Source organism: Vombatus ursinus, unplaced genomic scaffold (genome assembly GCF_900497805.2).
Source record: "Vombatus ursinus unplaced genomic scaffold, bare-nosed wombat genome assembly UNPS02009975.1, whole genome shotgun sequence".
Taxonomy (NCBI): domain Eukaryota; kingdom Metazoa; phylum Chordata; class Mammalia; order Diprotodontia; family Vombatidae; genus Vombatus; species Vombatus ursinus.
Genome location: NW_020949753.1, coordinates 1257768 through 1271198, shown reverse-complemented (window position 1 = coordinate 1271198; position 13431 = coordinate 1257768). Strand labels below are relative to the sequence as shown.

Below are 13431 nucleotides of genomic sequence, written 5' to 3'. Positions count from 1 at the left end.
TTATTGTATGAAACTTGTTCTTCATCTGCCATTGTTTGCTCTCTTTCTCCCATTCCCCTCCACCCTACTCTCTGCCATATCCCACTCCAAGAATGCATACATCCAGTCCACTGTGCCCTCTGAAACGCCTGCTCCATAGTTAACAAACTTGCTTTCATCTTAAACATTTTCCTCGCTCACTTCTCCCATATTCTGGCTCTCAATGACACCTGGCCTCCTTCTAATGACACTGTATCTCTAGTCACCCTTTCCAGCACTGGTTGCACTTCCACTCATGCCCCCCTCTAAACACACACACACACACACACACACACATACATACACACATCTCATCAGACCCCATAGATTCAATTAGGGTCTCTGTGCATATGATTCTTAGATCTATTCATCCAATCCTAATATCTCTCCAGATTTCCTGTCTCATTTCTCCAATTACCCATTAGATATCTCAAACTGGATGTCTCATTGGCATCTTAGACTCAATGCAACTAAAATTGAACTCATCTTTCTCATCAAACCTTCCTCTATTCCTAGCTTCCCTATTACTGTCAAGATAATCACCATTCTCCTAGTCACTTAGGGTCACAGATGAGGCAGAGATGAGGAAGGGGACTATTGCAGGCATGAAGGACAGGTAGTGAAATGTCTGGAGTTAAAAGATAGAGTATCTTTTTCAAGGAACAACAAGGAGGTCAATGCTGGATCCAAAGGTACATGGAAGAGAGTGAAATATAAGACTGGGGAGGTAGGGATATATTAGGTTGTAATGGGCAAAGCAGAGGATTTTATATTTGATCCTAGAAGTAATGAAGAGCCCACTGCAATTTATAGAGGAGAGATGCTTGATATGGGCAGGCTTAAAATTTAGGAAGGTCACTTTGGCAGCCAAGTAGAAGCTGGAATGGAGTGGGAAGAGGCTTGAGGCATGGAAGCCTTACAGAAGGCTATTGTAATAAAGAGGATGACAATTTGCATGAGGGTTACTGGTCAGAGTAGAGAAAACTATACATGAATGAGAAATATTGTGAAGATATTGTAAGCAGGACTTGAAATAGATTGGAAATGTCAGAAGAGTGAGGATGCACTCAACATTAGAGCTCACAAGCCCCTAGCAGTTTGTTTCCCATTAAAATTAGCAATCAGATAAGAGTCACAAAGGAATTTACTTGGATGGTGTGATAATAGTAACTACAAAACATCCTCCCCACCATCACCAAAGACAAGATACACTTTCTCACAAATATACACAATATCCATGGGAAGAATGGTCTCAAACTAAGAGTACAGGCCGTATGTCCGAGAGGCAACTCCTAACTCTTGGTATTTCAGGATCTGCAAGTCCTTTCTTTCTTTGGAGAGCTCTCATGCTGAGTTTCCATGACCCTCTTCTCTCTACAATTTGATTCCCAATTGCTATGGTTAATGCTGTTAGTCCATAACAGACATTCTTCTCTACTGCAAGGGTTCTCATTCCTCAAAGCTATTTCTTTCCGTGAATGACTACATGTTTGTATTTATGTCTGGCTTAGAGCAAATATCTCTACTCCCTCAGTTTAGCCTCAAACTGTCTCAAACTGATGAACTCGTACTGAAAGATTGGCTATCTCCTTCCAGGCAATTCATTGCTAGACAGCACAGTATGTGTACATATATGCATATATGTATATATACATACATACATGTGTGTGTGTGTGTGTAGTATTTATTTGCCTTTGTTTAAATTGAATTTTCCCCCAATGGAATGTAAGCTCCTCAAGAGCAGGGACCTAATTAATTTTCATATTTGTATCTCCAGAGGTTAGCACAGTATTTGGCATGGAGTAGACACCTAATTTTGGGATGGTTGACATCATGAATCATGCGCAGCTATTGTCTTAGTAACTTTATTTGGCATTTTCATCTTGAACTCATTGGGACATGGAATTACAATGTGAGTGGCCATCTAATCTGATCCATACCTCAATAAGCATCCTCTCTACAACATATCTGGCAAGCAGTCAGCCAGACTTTCATGGAAGACCATCGGCGAGAGCATTACCTTCTGAGGAAAACTATGTCACATCAAGACTTTCTCGAGAGAAAATAAGCCACCTGACATCTTTCATACCTTTACCTGGTCCTGCCTACTGTTAAGTGGGTCTTCTGAAGCCCCACAGGATACTGGATAAATTAGGCGAATCTCAAGGAAAGACCTAAAACACACTAATCATGTACTACCCTCAATGGACCTAAATCCAGCCACTGATGTCCTGCCTAAACTAAGTCCTCAGTGGTTAATCATTACACTTGTCCCATACCAGTGCCCTGAGCCCCCAACAGCTGTCATGTCACAAATTCTATTCCCTATTTCTACTTAGCTGTTTCTTTGTTCTTATCTACTTCATCCACCCCAACTCTGTACTCTACTCCAGATCTTCCCACACTTGCTACTGAGCCCCCCAGAATGCCTGCCCCATAACCAACAAACTTCCTTTCATCTACTGCCCCTCACTGAGATCTGGTTCCCTCTTGATGACTGTTTCCCATTTCAAAAGTAGCTCTACTTACTTTCATACTCCCTGAATCACAGGTCATGGTGAGAGAGTCATAATACTCCTTGCTCCCAATTGCCAATTCCAAACTTCCCTTATAACCCCTTCACAAAGCAATCTCTCCAAACAATTCAGATCCTGGTGGCTATTATCTATTGATACTCTCTTTTTTCCTCCATGAGTTTAGTGTTTGGTTCATGGTCTTTCTCCCTTTCCCATATCCTGCCCTTATACTAGGGTTCTTGCATATTGGTGCTTCCTCAAACTCCCAACCTTCACAGTTCCTCTATCTGTTTTATTAATATTTTCTCTTCCACTCCATCTCAGTTATACAAAAAGATGGTCATATACTTTCCATCATCCACAAATGTTTCATGTCCATGTTCATGAACTTTGTAATTCCTGTATCTGATTATATTTTAGCCTTCCATCTTTCACCATGCCTTATGATTCCTAACCCTGTTCTTCATCCTCACCGTGACCTTCATTTTCTCCAACCCTCTGTTCTTTTTCAAGCTAGCACCACTGCAGTGGCTACACACTTTTCTCTTCCCTAGCTCAATCCTTTAGTGAACCAACTTAACCCAAAACTATCTTTCACCTTTGATTCACTTGTTCCCTTGTCCTATCAAACTGATGATATCTTGCCAAGTTTTATCCTGAATCACCCTCATCATCTGCCTCCTTCCTATTCATGGTACTGAATAGAGGTGGAGGAAATGATGAAATTCTGCTGACTGAGTCCATTATGAATTTATGTTATTTAATCTCAACTGCACCTTCAATGCAACAAGGCAAAATTCAACTGTGTCCTAATTGATCACTATGCCACTCTCCATAGCAACTATTCAAACCTCCTTGCCTCTCCTCAGACTTCTCACAGCATCCCCTCCTTGATATTCTCAGTTGAGAACCTTGTTTTATCCTTTTTTTTGTAATTACATTTTATTTTCAAGCAAAGATCAGCCTTCTCTCCCTCTGCTTCCATCCCCCTGTCTCTGATTGAGAAAGTAAGAAAAACAAAAATGTTACAAGCACACGTGGGTAAGCAAAATAAAATTTCTCACTGGGCATGTCCTGTGTGTGTGTGTGTGTGTGTGTGTGTGTGTGTGTCTCAATCTGTGCTCTGATTCCCCCAACTGTCTGTCAGAAGCAGGCAACATATTGCATCATGGGTCTTCAAGAATTGTGGTTGGTCATTGTGTTGATCAGAGTTTCTGAGATACATATGTGTGTGTTTCTGTGTGTCTGTATAGATATGTATGTATGTGTGTATACACATATACTTACATTATTTATATAAATGTGTGTATATGTATGTATACACACACATACACACATGTAGATGTATAGATAGTTTTAATCAACCCAGATCCAAATCCACCTTCTTGCCCATTACAAACATATATAGTCAAGCATAACAGATTTCCATATTGGCCATGTCCTAAAAAAAAAAATATGTCATTATGCATTCCGAGTCGTTCACCTTTCTATCAGGAGGGAGGTAGTATACATCTTCATTAATCCTCTGCCATTGTTGGTCATTACACTGATGTGAATTCTTCACAATAGTATTCCATCACACCATGACTTCCTTGTTTATCCATTCCACAATATGGTCACACCCTTAGATCCCCATTCTTTGCCATCTTGAAAAGAGCTACAAATATTTTTGTACATTGCTAGAGTTTGTTTTGTTTACAACGAATCTCTCCCTTAATCTTCCCTCCCTCTAATTCCTTCTTCCCCCTTTTTCCCTTTCCACCTTATCCCTCTGTTGAGTGTGCTCCTATACTCAATTTGAGTGTGTGTGCACACACAAGTGTCTGTTCTTCCTTCTTTTTACCAGTCCAGATAAGGGTGAGGTTCAAATGTCAACCAGTACCCCCCACCCTGTCATCTTTATTTGTATTTGTCTGCTTGTAAACCCTGATTATATGAGATAATTTTCCCTAACCTTTCTTTCCCCTCCTTCCTCTATGCACCACCCCCAGTGTCTCCCTCTTCTTTTTCCATTCTTTCTTATTATCACCAAGACATTAACAGACCCATTCCCAGACCATGACTAATTGAACTCCCTCTATGAACCTTCATGATGATAGGGCCTATCCCACAGAGTGGGAACATGTGTATCATCTCCCCATATTAAAATCATCCTTGATTTGCCCTTTATCATCGTTCATTGATATTTATCTTTTAATGTTTCTCCTCATTCTCATATTTCAACTACATAGTTTCTCAGCAGCTCTGGTCTTTCCAGCAGGAGTGCTTGGAAGGTCTCTATTTGAATCAAAGGCACATTTCCCCTTGTAACATTATACTCAGTTTTGCTGGGTAAGTGGTATATGTCTGTAAGCATATATCCTTTGCCTTCTGTAATACGGTTTTCCACGCTCCACATTTTTTTGTGGTAGTAGCTGCTAAATTGTGTGTGACCCTTACTGTGGCTCCTCACAACTTGAATTCTCCTTTCTGGCTGTTTGCAGTATTTTCTTTTTTTGACCTGGAAGCTCTAAGTTTAGCTATGATGTTCCTGGGAGTTTTCATCTTGGGGTCTCTTTTGAGATGTGTCCAGTGTCTATTTCTACTTTGTTCTCTGGTTCTAAGAGATCTGAAAAATCTGAAAATTTTCCTTTCCTAGGTCATCTTCCCTACATAAATCCTTGACCCTATCCCCTCCCATCATCTCTAGCAGATTGTCCCATTGTGATCCTTATTTGATCTCGTCATCAACCTCTCCCTATCTATCGACTCCTTTGCTTAAAAAAAAAAAACCTCACTTGAGCTTACCATCTATGATAGTTATATCACCTAGGAAACTGAGTAGAAGATAGGTTGAAGTGAGGAGGGACTTGGGATAAGAAGAACAATGATTTTGCTAAAGCATAGGTCTGACTGTGTTACCTCCCTTACTTAATGGACTCCAGTGATTTCATGTTCCCTTAAGATCTGATATGGATGCCCCCTTTTTGGTATTTGTAACTCTTCATAATCCCTTCCCATTCTATCTTTCCAATCTTGTTGCACTTTACTCTTTTCCACAAACTCTGTAACCCAGCTACTTGCTATTCCTCATGCATGATGCCCCATTTCGTTTTCTATATTTTTGCCCTGGTTTTCCCCCTCATGTATGAAATGTTCTTCCCCCCTCATCTCCACCTCTTGCTTCCTCCAAGACTCAGCTCAAATCTCTCCTTCTGCAGGAAGCATATTCTGATTGCTTTAACTGCTAGAGTTTTCCCCTCTCAAATTCATTTCCATCTAATCTCTCTAACAAGTAATATATATCATATATATATATATATGTATATGTTGTATTTACCAGGCTTTTCACATGTTGTCTCTTCCCTTGGAATGCATGTATCTTTAGAGCAGGGTCTATTCCTTGCTTTTTTGTAACCTCAAAATTTATAACAGTGCCTGGTATATAATAAATGGTTAACAAATACGTATTTACTGTTGACTGACAGGAAGAACATGAAGTGGGAGCATGACAGCCCTTAGACTCCTAGACTTACATGGTATCTCTGGCCTTGGAGTCAGGAGGACCTGAGTTCAAATCCAGCCTCAGACACTTGACACTTACTAGCTGTGTGACCCTGAGCAAGTCACTTAATCCCAATTGCCTCACCAAGAAAAAAAAATGCTTTGTAAACAACTAAATAAATATAAGGTTATCATTTAAAAAAAAAAGGGTGGCAGCTGGGTGAAGCAGTGGATAGAGCTCCAACATAGAAGTCAGGAGGACCCGAGTTCAAATCCAGCCTTAGACACTTGACACTTGCTAGCTTTGTGACCCTGGGCAAGTCACTTAACCATGATTGCCTCACACACAAAAAAACGTAAGGCAGGTCCATGACCCCTCTAGGTATTAACACCTAGGAAAAAGCCCTATTCCATCCCACTCCATTTCTGGCTCCAACAATAAGACATACAAAAATAATCAAGGTGCATCTCCACCTATCTATGTCATTAAAAGCATAACAGAATTCTGTCTGCCAGGCTTGCACCTATCTTTCCTCTTATCCTCACTGTTATCCTACAACCGCCGTGGAGATTTTGGGCCAATCAAGGATCAAAAAACAGGAGAATAGTAATTTCAGCATCATATCATAGAGGTAGTATCCCCGAGATGTTGGTACCTGGAACCAAAAGCCCTGTCTCACCTTGGTTATGGCACTGACAATAAGACATACAAAAATCATCCACCTGTAACTATTTCCCTTTAAGATAATACCATGATTCTGTCTACTAGGAAGATCCAAGTGCTTGAAATGCAAATGTAAGTGCATCCTTCACTGAGATAGCTTTGCCCTCTTTATGAGAGGAAATTGACTCTATTTCCTTTCCTCTAGACTTAAAGCAACTGCCTCTGGTCACTGGGTCATAGCTGGGGTCGGGGAAGACGTGGGGTAATGCAATCAAGAGAGCATGGAGATAAAGCTTCAATCAAGTGATTTTTGTTCAGTGCTAGAAATGTCATTCAACCTGGCTATGAGCTAGTGATAAATTTGTTTGGATTTTGATGTGTGATTCAAATTCATATTATTGCCTAAAGGTAGTGCATTGGGGTCCTGAAAGTTAACCCCTGGGAAATCCCCTGAGGATTTGTCCTGTTGATTAATGTAACCAGCCATTTTGTTCTCTCCAAACACAACTTGGAAAGCATTCATCTCTCCCTAAGACGTATGACTCTGGAAACAGCAATGAAAAGTGCAGAAGTCTCAGTTAGCCCTGCTTTTGCATTTATTATTCTCTGTTTCTGCCTGCTTGGCGCACTAGCCTGACATTTTTCTTTGTTCTTATGGGCATGTATCTAGCTTCCTCCCACAGATCTTTTGCATGGCAAGAAGGATACAGGCTCTAAACAGTATTCTTCCCCCACAGATGTCAAAAATGCACAGGCGTGCACTGTGTGCCAGGCTGTGGGTGGCATAGAGAGAAAGGGCTAAGACACATAGCAAGCCAGAGGGGTCTCATTGATGTGTTAATGTGGTCTTGTCCTCAGCCCTGCAGCCATTGTCATTTACATCACTTAGTATTTGATTGTTTGAACTAGTAGGAGTTATAAGTAGCACAAATGAAACTGAAGACAAAAATCCTGTCCTCTAGTAGATTATAGTTTAGAGGATGTAGCCTGGCAGGAAGATAGGAAAATGACATCTGAACACTTATACCACCCCCACCCCCCAAAAAGACAAAGTAAATGCCACTTGCAAACTAAAAGAACTCTATGTAACTTTAAATAGAAATTTGGAAAGATAAAGAAAGGGGAGCAGTGTGTTATAGAAGGTGGTATAATCTAGTCCAGAAATGCAGCCTTGATACTCCAATGCCCCGAGATAATGGGTGCTTTGTTAACATGCACTAACTAATTAGCTATCATTGTACTTGGAAACTTAGGCTCTCTTATGATCCGAATTTTGGGAAGAAGTCTAATGACTTGGAAGATGGAGGGAGCTATGTAGGCCAGGTTCATCTCTGTGAGGAATGTTTTGGATCTATTTTTGATTTTCAACTATAGCAGCTCTTGGTAAAGTTGAATTCACAACTACATCTCCTTATGGTAAAGTTGAATTCACAACTCCATCTCCTTACCAATAATGTAGATTTGTGGGTATTTAGTTTGAAAGGAGGGAAAAAGATTTCTAGGCTCAAATAAAACTTAATTTTTAATTCATAGGGCACTGTGTAGATGATGATGAGTTACAAGAGTCCAATCCTAGTAAGGAGAGTGTAAAAGGAATTGTCTTAAATTTAATCAAGTAAATTCCAGATTACAGGTTAAATGAAATGAGAATTCATTCCTACCAGGAGTTTTTCTGAAGGCAGAGAGCCACTTTACTTGCCCCAATGTCCTAAGACTCAGTAGTCCCTCACTGATTGCTGAAAATTGCCTGCGTAGTAGTTCCTCTAACATTCCATAAGCTTTGTCAGGAAAAAGTAAACATATGGAGTTCCCATTCTTCTCCAACATCTTTCAGCTGAAGCTTCACTCTCCAACTTTTTCTCCTTGAACCCAAGAACAAGTACAAAACCCGAGGTCCTGTGAGTTCTTTTCCATCTTAAATACTCTGCAACAAGTGAAAAAGTTGCACTATCCCATGGTACATGGTATTAACAAATGTGCAAAGATGATGGTTTGAGGGATTAATGATCTTGAAATCAGAAAAACTTGAGTGTGAGTCCTAAGACTGCCAGCTGAGAGACTTTGGGAAAATGGTAGAATGTAAGCTCCTGGAGGGCAGGTACTATTTCATGTTTATCTTTGTATGTCTATGGCCTTACACCAATAGTTGGCACATAATAAGAACTTGATAACTTTTTTTGATTGATTTTTTTTAATTGGTGTTGTATTGGTGAACCTCGGTTTCCTTACTTATATAATAAGGGTAATAATGCTTGTACTTCCTGCCTCACAGAGTTGTTGTGGAGAGCAAGTGAAATAAAATGCATTGTGAGCTATAAAGACTTATGGAAAGCTACTATTATTACTATTGTAACACAGTGCTTGGCACATAGTAAGTGCTACATAAGTGTTACCTTGTAGTAGTAGTAGTAGCAGCAGCAGCAGCAGCAGCCACAGTAGCAATAGCAGTAGTAGTAGTATTAGCAGTAACAGTAGCAATAGTAGTAACAGTAGCAGCAATAGTAATAGTAGTAGTAGTAGTAGTTGCAGGAGTAGTAGTAACAGTAGCAGTAATAGTAGTAGTAACAGTAGCAATAATAGTAGTAGTACTAGTAGTAGTAAATAGTAGTAGGAACAATAGCAGTAGTAATAGTTAACAGTAGTAGAAGCAGCAGTAGCAGCAGCAGAAGCAACAGTTGTAGTAGGAGTAACAGTAGTAGTAGTAGTAGTAGTAACAGTAGTAACAGTAACAGCAGTAGTAGGAGTAACAGCAGTAGAAGTAGTAGTAGTAGCAGCTATAGCAGCAGCAGCAGCAATAGAAATAAGTCAAAATCTAGCCATTATTAGTCCAGTCTAAGAAACCAGTTTCACAGGTATACAACCCCAAAACTAAACTTGCAAAGAAATGAACAAGGAAGCATACAGTGACTCTGAGTTTGTTTTCTTTCCACAGAAAATACTTTAGGAATGACTACCACCCCCTACATCAAGGACCAGGGAAGCTCCAAAGGTCTGTCTCTCTATGTCTGGAATGGGAATTATGACCCCTTCCTTTCCCCCTTCTTTAGGATAAAGCTATAAGTCTTTCAGAATGGGGTGATTTGCTATTCCATGGAAATATCACAGAGAGAAGAGAAATTTCTGCTTGAGCTTCATTGTCCAGATATTCCTGTGTTTGCCTGCAGTGGTTGGAAGTGACTTAAGTGGCATGCTATATTGCTCAGATTCAGTATTTTTCCCATCCATTCTCCCCAGAAATCCCATGAACATTCCTTGGCCTGTGTCTGAGTCTGTAAGGACAAAATTGGCCATTTGGGGGTGTACGTGACCCAAGTCATTTCTAATAGTGTAGGTAGTTCTCCTATAGGGGAATTTTTATCTAACATAGGCCCTGGAGAGGGAGAGGGAAGATGGAGGAAGAAGCTAGGGCCTTAGTGATAAGTAAGCTTTATTCCAGAAATGGCTTAAATGGGGCATTATAATGGGATGAGGCCATGAAACCACAATCATCACTGATCATTTGTGCTGACTCAAGATACAATCTCTCTCTCTCTTTCTCTCTCTCTCTCTCCCCCTCCCTCCCTTTCTCTTAAATGACAGACTCTGGAAACACAATCTCTCTTCTGACCAACTCCTCTTATTCCAATGAGTAAATATGAATCTTTATTCCCTAATATTCAGAATTCTCTACTGGTCAAAGGCCAGGCTGAGGAAAAGGACAGTGTGATCAGGAAAAGGTGGTACACTCTGTGTGTGTATGTGTGTGTGTGTGTGTGTGTGTGTGTGTGTGTGTGTGTTGGTGAGTATGTTCAGCATAAGGGGAGCGATTAGAGCCCAGGTAGCCTTATCTCCAACCTAAGTGAACCAAAAACCCCATTATAAAACCAATCTAAATCCCTGCTGTGAGAATCCCCTCAGAGGGAGGTAAGGCTTAACAAGAATCCGATCTGCATTGCTCTCTCACCCTAGGGCACTGCAGTTACTACCAAAGACGAAGGGTGAATTGATATGACAGAACACAGATGCCCCATAGAGTGCAAACCCCAAAAGCCATGTACAAGTGAATATTAACAGACCTTCAGTTTACCACATCCACACACATATAAAACCTTTCTGATTATTCCCCTTTAATGTACATATGGGTTCATAAAATTTGTACATTTTAATCTTTAAATGTCTGGAGCTAAGTAGCTAATGTCTGGAGCAAGTAAGAATAATTAGAAAATTCATGAATTGGAGTTCTTATTATATATAGTAAAGGACAAGAAGTTGTTAATTTAATCCAAGAGAAGTATTTGCACCTGAAATAATAATAGCTAACATTCATATCACCTGACTATGTGTCAGGCACTGTGCTAAGCATTTTGCAAATATCTCATTTGATTCTCGTAACCACCATGGGAGGTAGGTGCTGTTATTATATCCATGTTATGTGTAAGAAAACTGGGGCAAACAGAGGTTAACTGACTTGCCTAATTTCACACAGCTAGTAAGTGTCAGGGGCCAGATTCGAACTCAGAGTCAACTGGCTCCAGTTCCTGTGCTCTATCCACTATACTGCTTAGGTGCCCCATGAAAGACAGGAATGACTTCATTTCCCAACAAGGTCCCTGTGAAATCCAAATATACCTGTTAACTTAGGCATGTTTTCATTCATAGATATTCATGAATATTGATGACCTTACTTTAATTCCAGTCAATTTAACCTAGAGGCTTACAATGTGCCTAGCCTTTACAATGAAGTATAAACAGCCCTAAGTAATGAGTTGACTAGATATTCTCATTTCCTGGTGAGGGAAGAAGTCTTTTTTTTTCCAGGACTATCTAAGACTTGGAAAATATGATGATAGAACAGAAAAGGCTGTGTTTTTCTGCTACCCACATGCATACACATAAACAAACACATGTATACAGGTATACACATCACACATGCACATATGTGTATGCATATCTATACATACATGTGTGTATGTATGTGCAAAATATATGTGTGTACACACACACACACACACACACACACAAACACATGCTCTCCTCTTCATTGCATAAGCCTTTTCTCAGAATTATTTCTCTTACCTAGGAAATTCCCATGAAAAAATTATGATGAAGAAACAACAACAACAAAAAAAAAACTCACATTCTAAGAAGGAAGTTAGCAGAAAAATTCTTACTGCTCTTCCTGATACAAATTGTTGCAGGAATATTCCTTTGTTTTTAACAGAAGTCATTTTCTCCCGAACATTAAAAGCTTAGTCTTAATTTTTCATTGAATTGAGACTATATCTTGTTTCCTTTCCTGCCTTCTCTTTCTTTGAAGGGGCACTGTGGGGGAGGGAGGACGAGAGGAACTTTTTTCTTTAAAAGTCTTGAGTTGTGATAGAAACAATGCACAATTGTGCTGTGTGTGTACAGTCACTAAATTACCTCTGTGAAGGCCAGCGTGGAGCTGTGGGCAAATCTACATTGCTGGAGGATCCTGTACCTGGATTCCCTTCCAACCCTAAGTACCCTAACCCTACCCCAGTTTTTTGAAGAGGAGCTAAGAATTATTTGGAGAACTGGTACAGGGTGGAAAGTGATAGATTTCCCTCGTGCTTGGAAGCTATTTTTCCCCCAGAAAGGTTACAAGGCTGACATCAAGTGGATTAATCTGAAATAACAACTATAGAATCAAAAAATAATAGAATCTTAGAACTGAGGTGATTCTTGAGTATTTGGCCCAACTCATATCAGAACAGGAGTCCCTCATAAAATGGACTCAAAAAATGGCTGTTCAGTCTTTGTTTAAGTATCTCTAAGGAGAGGGAACTTACTGCCTGCTGAGAAAATTAGGAAATTTCTCTTTAGCTTGACCTCACTACAACTTCTACTCCTGGTGATGGTCTCTGGGACCAAGCAGCACGAGTCTAATTTTTTATTCACATGATACTCCTTCCTATCCTTGAAGATGGTTGTCATATAGCCCCTCACACTTTCAGCAAACTAAGCATGTCTTTTTCTTTCAATCAATCCTCATATGGCTCAGTTTCTCATCCTTATATCATCCTGATTTCTCTCCTCTGAACTTACTCCCATTTTATCATTGTATTTCCTAAAATGTGACTCCCAGGAAATGAACACAAAATACAGATGTGGCCTACCTAAGGTAGAATAAACAACCAGCAGTAGCAGGACCATCCCCTGCCAACTTCGGGGCTTTCTGGGCCTTCTGCCACTCTCAAGGTAGCCTAAGTTCTCCCAAGCCAGACTGTTTACTCAAATTGGGCCTGCATGTCATAAAAACTCCAAGTATTTTTCCACATAAAACTGTCCTCTGGCTACATTTGTACCATCCTATACTCAAACAATCGATAAACCCAAGTTCAGGGCTTTCATCTATTGCAATTAAATTTCAATTCCTTAGATTTAGCCCATTGTTTTTGGATCCTGATTCTGTCATCCATGACATTAATCAGCCTTCCTCACTTTGTGTCATCGTGTAAATTAGGCACCAGGGGAAGAGAGAAAAAGAGAGAGAGACAGAGACACAGAGCCAGAGACACAGAGAAAGAGACAGATAGAGGCAGAAATAGAGTGAGCGAGAGAGAATTTTAATGCCTCCTAAAACTGTATATGACAGTCATCCTTTCACTGACATTACCAGTAAAAAATAATGACTAGTCCCAAAGCCAAAGAGATCCCTGGGACACTCCATTAGATAGATTAGATAGATAGATAGATAGATAGATAGATAGATAGATAGATAGATAGATAGATAGATAGATAGATAGA

General features: G+C 40.0%; 1 protein-coding gene across 3 annotated transcripts in view; it reads left to right on the top strand.

Moving 5' to 3' along the window:
• The window catches only part of EMCN (endomucin), a 164679-nt gene that overhangs the window by 113622 nt on the left and 37626 nt on the right, over window positions 1-13431 (top strand). For all 3 annotated transcript variants that reach the window (XM_027853435.1, XM_027853433.1, XM_027853434.1), the window contains one exon: window positions 9614-9670. In XM_027853435.1, coding sequence (XP_027709236.1) covers window positions 9614-9670 — 57 coding nt within the window. The remainder of the gene's footprint in view (window positions 1-9613; window positions 9671-13431) is intronic.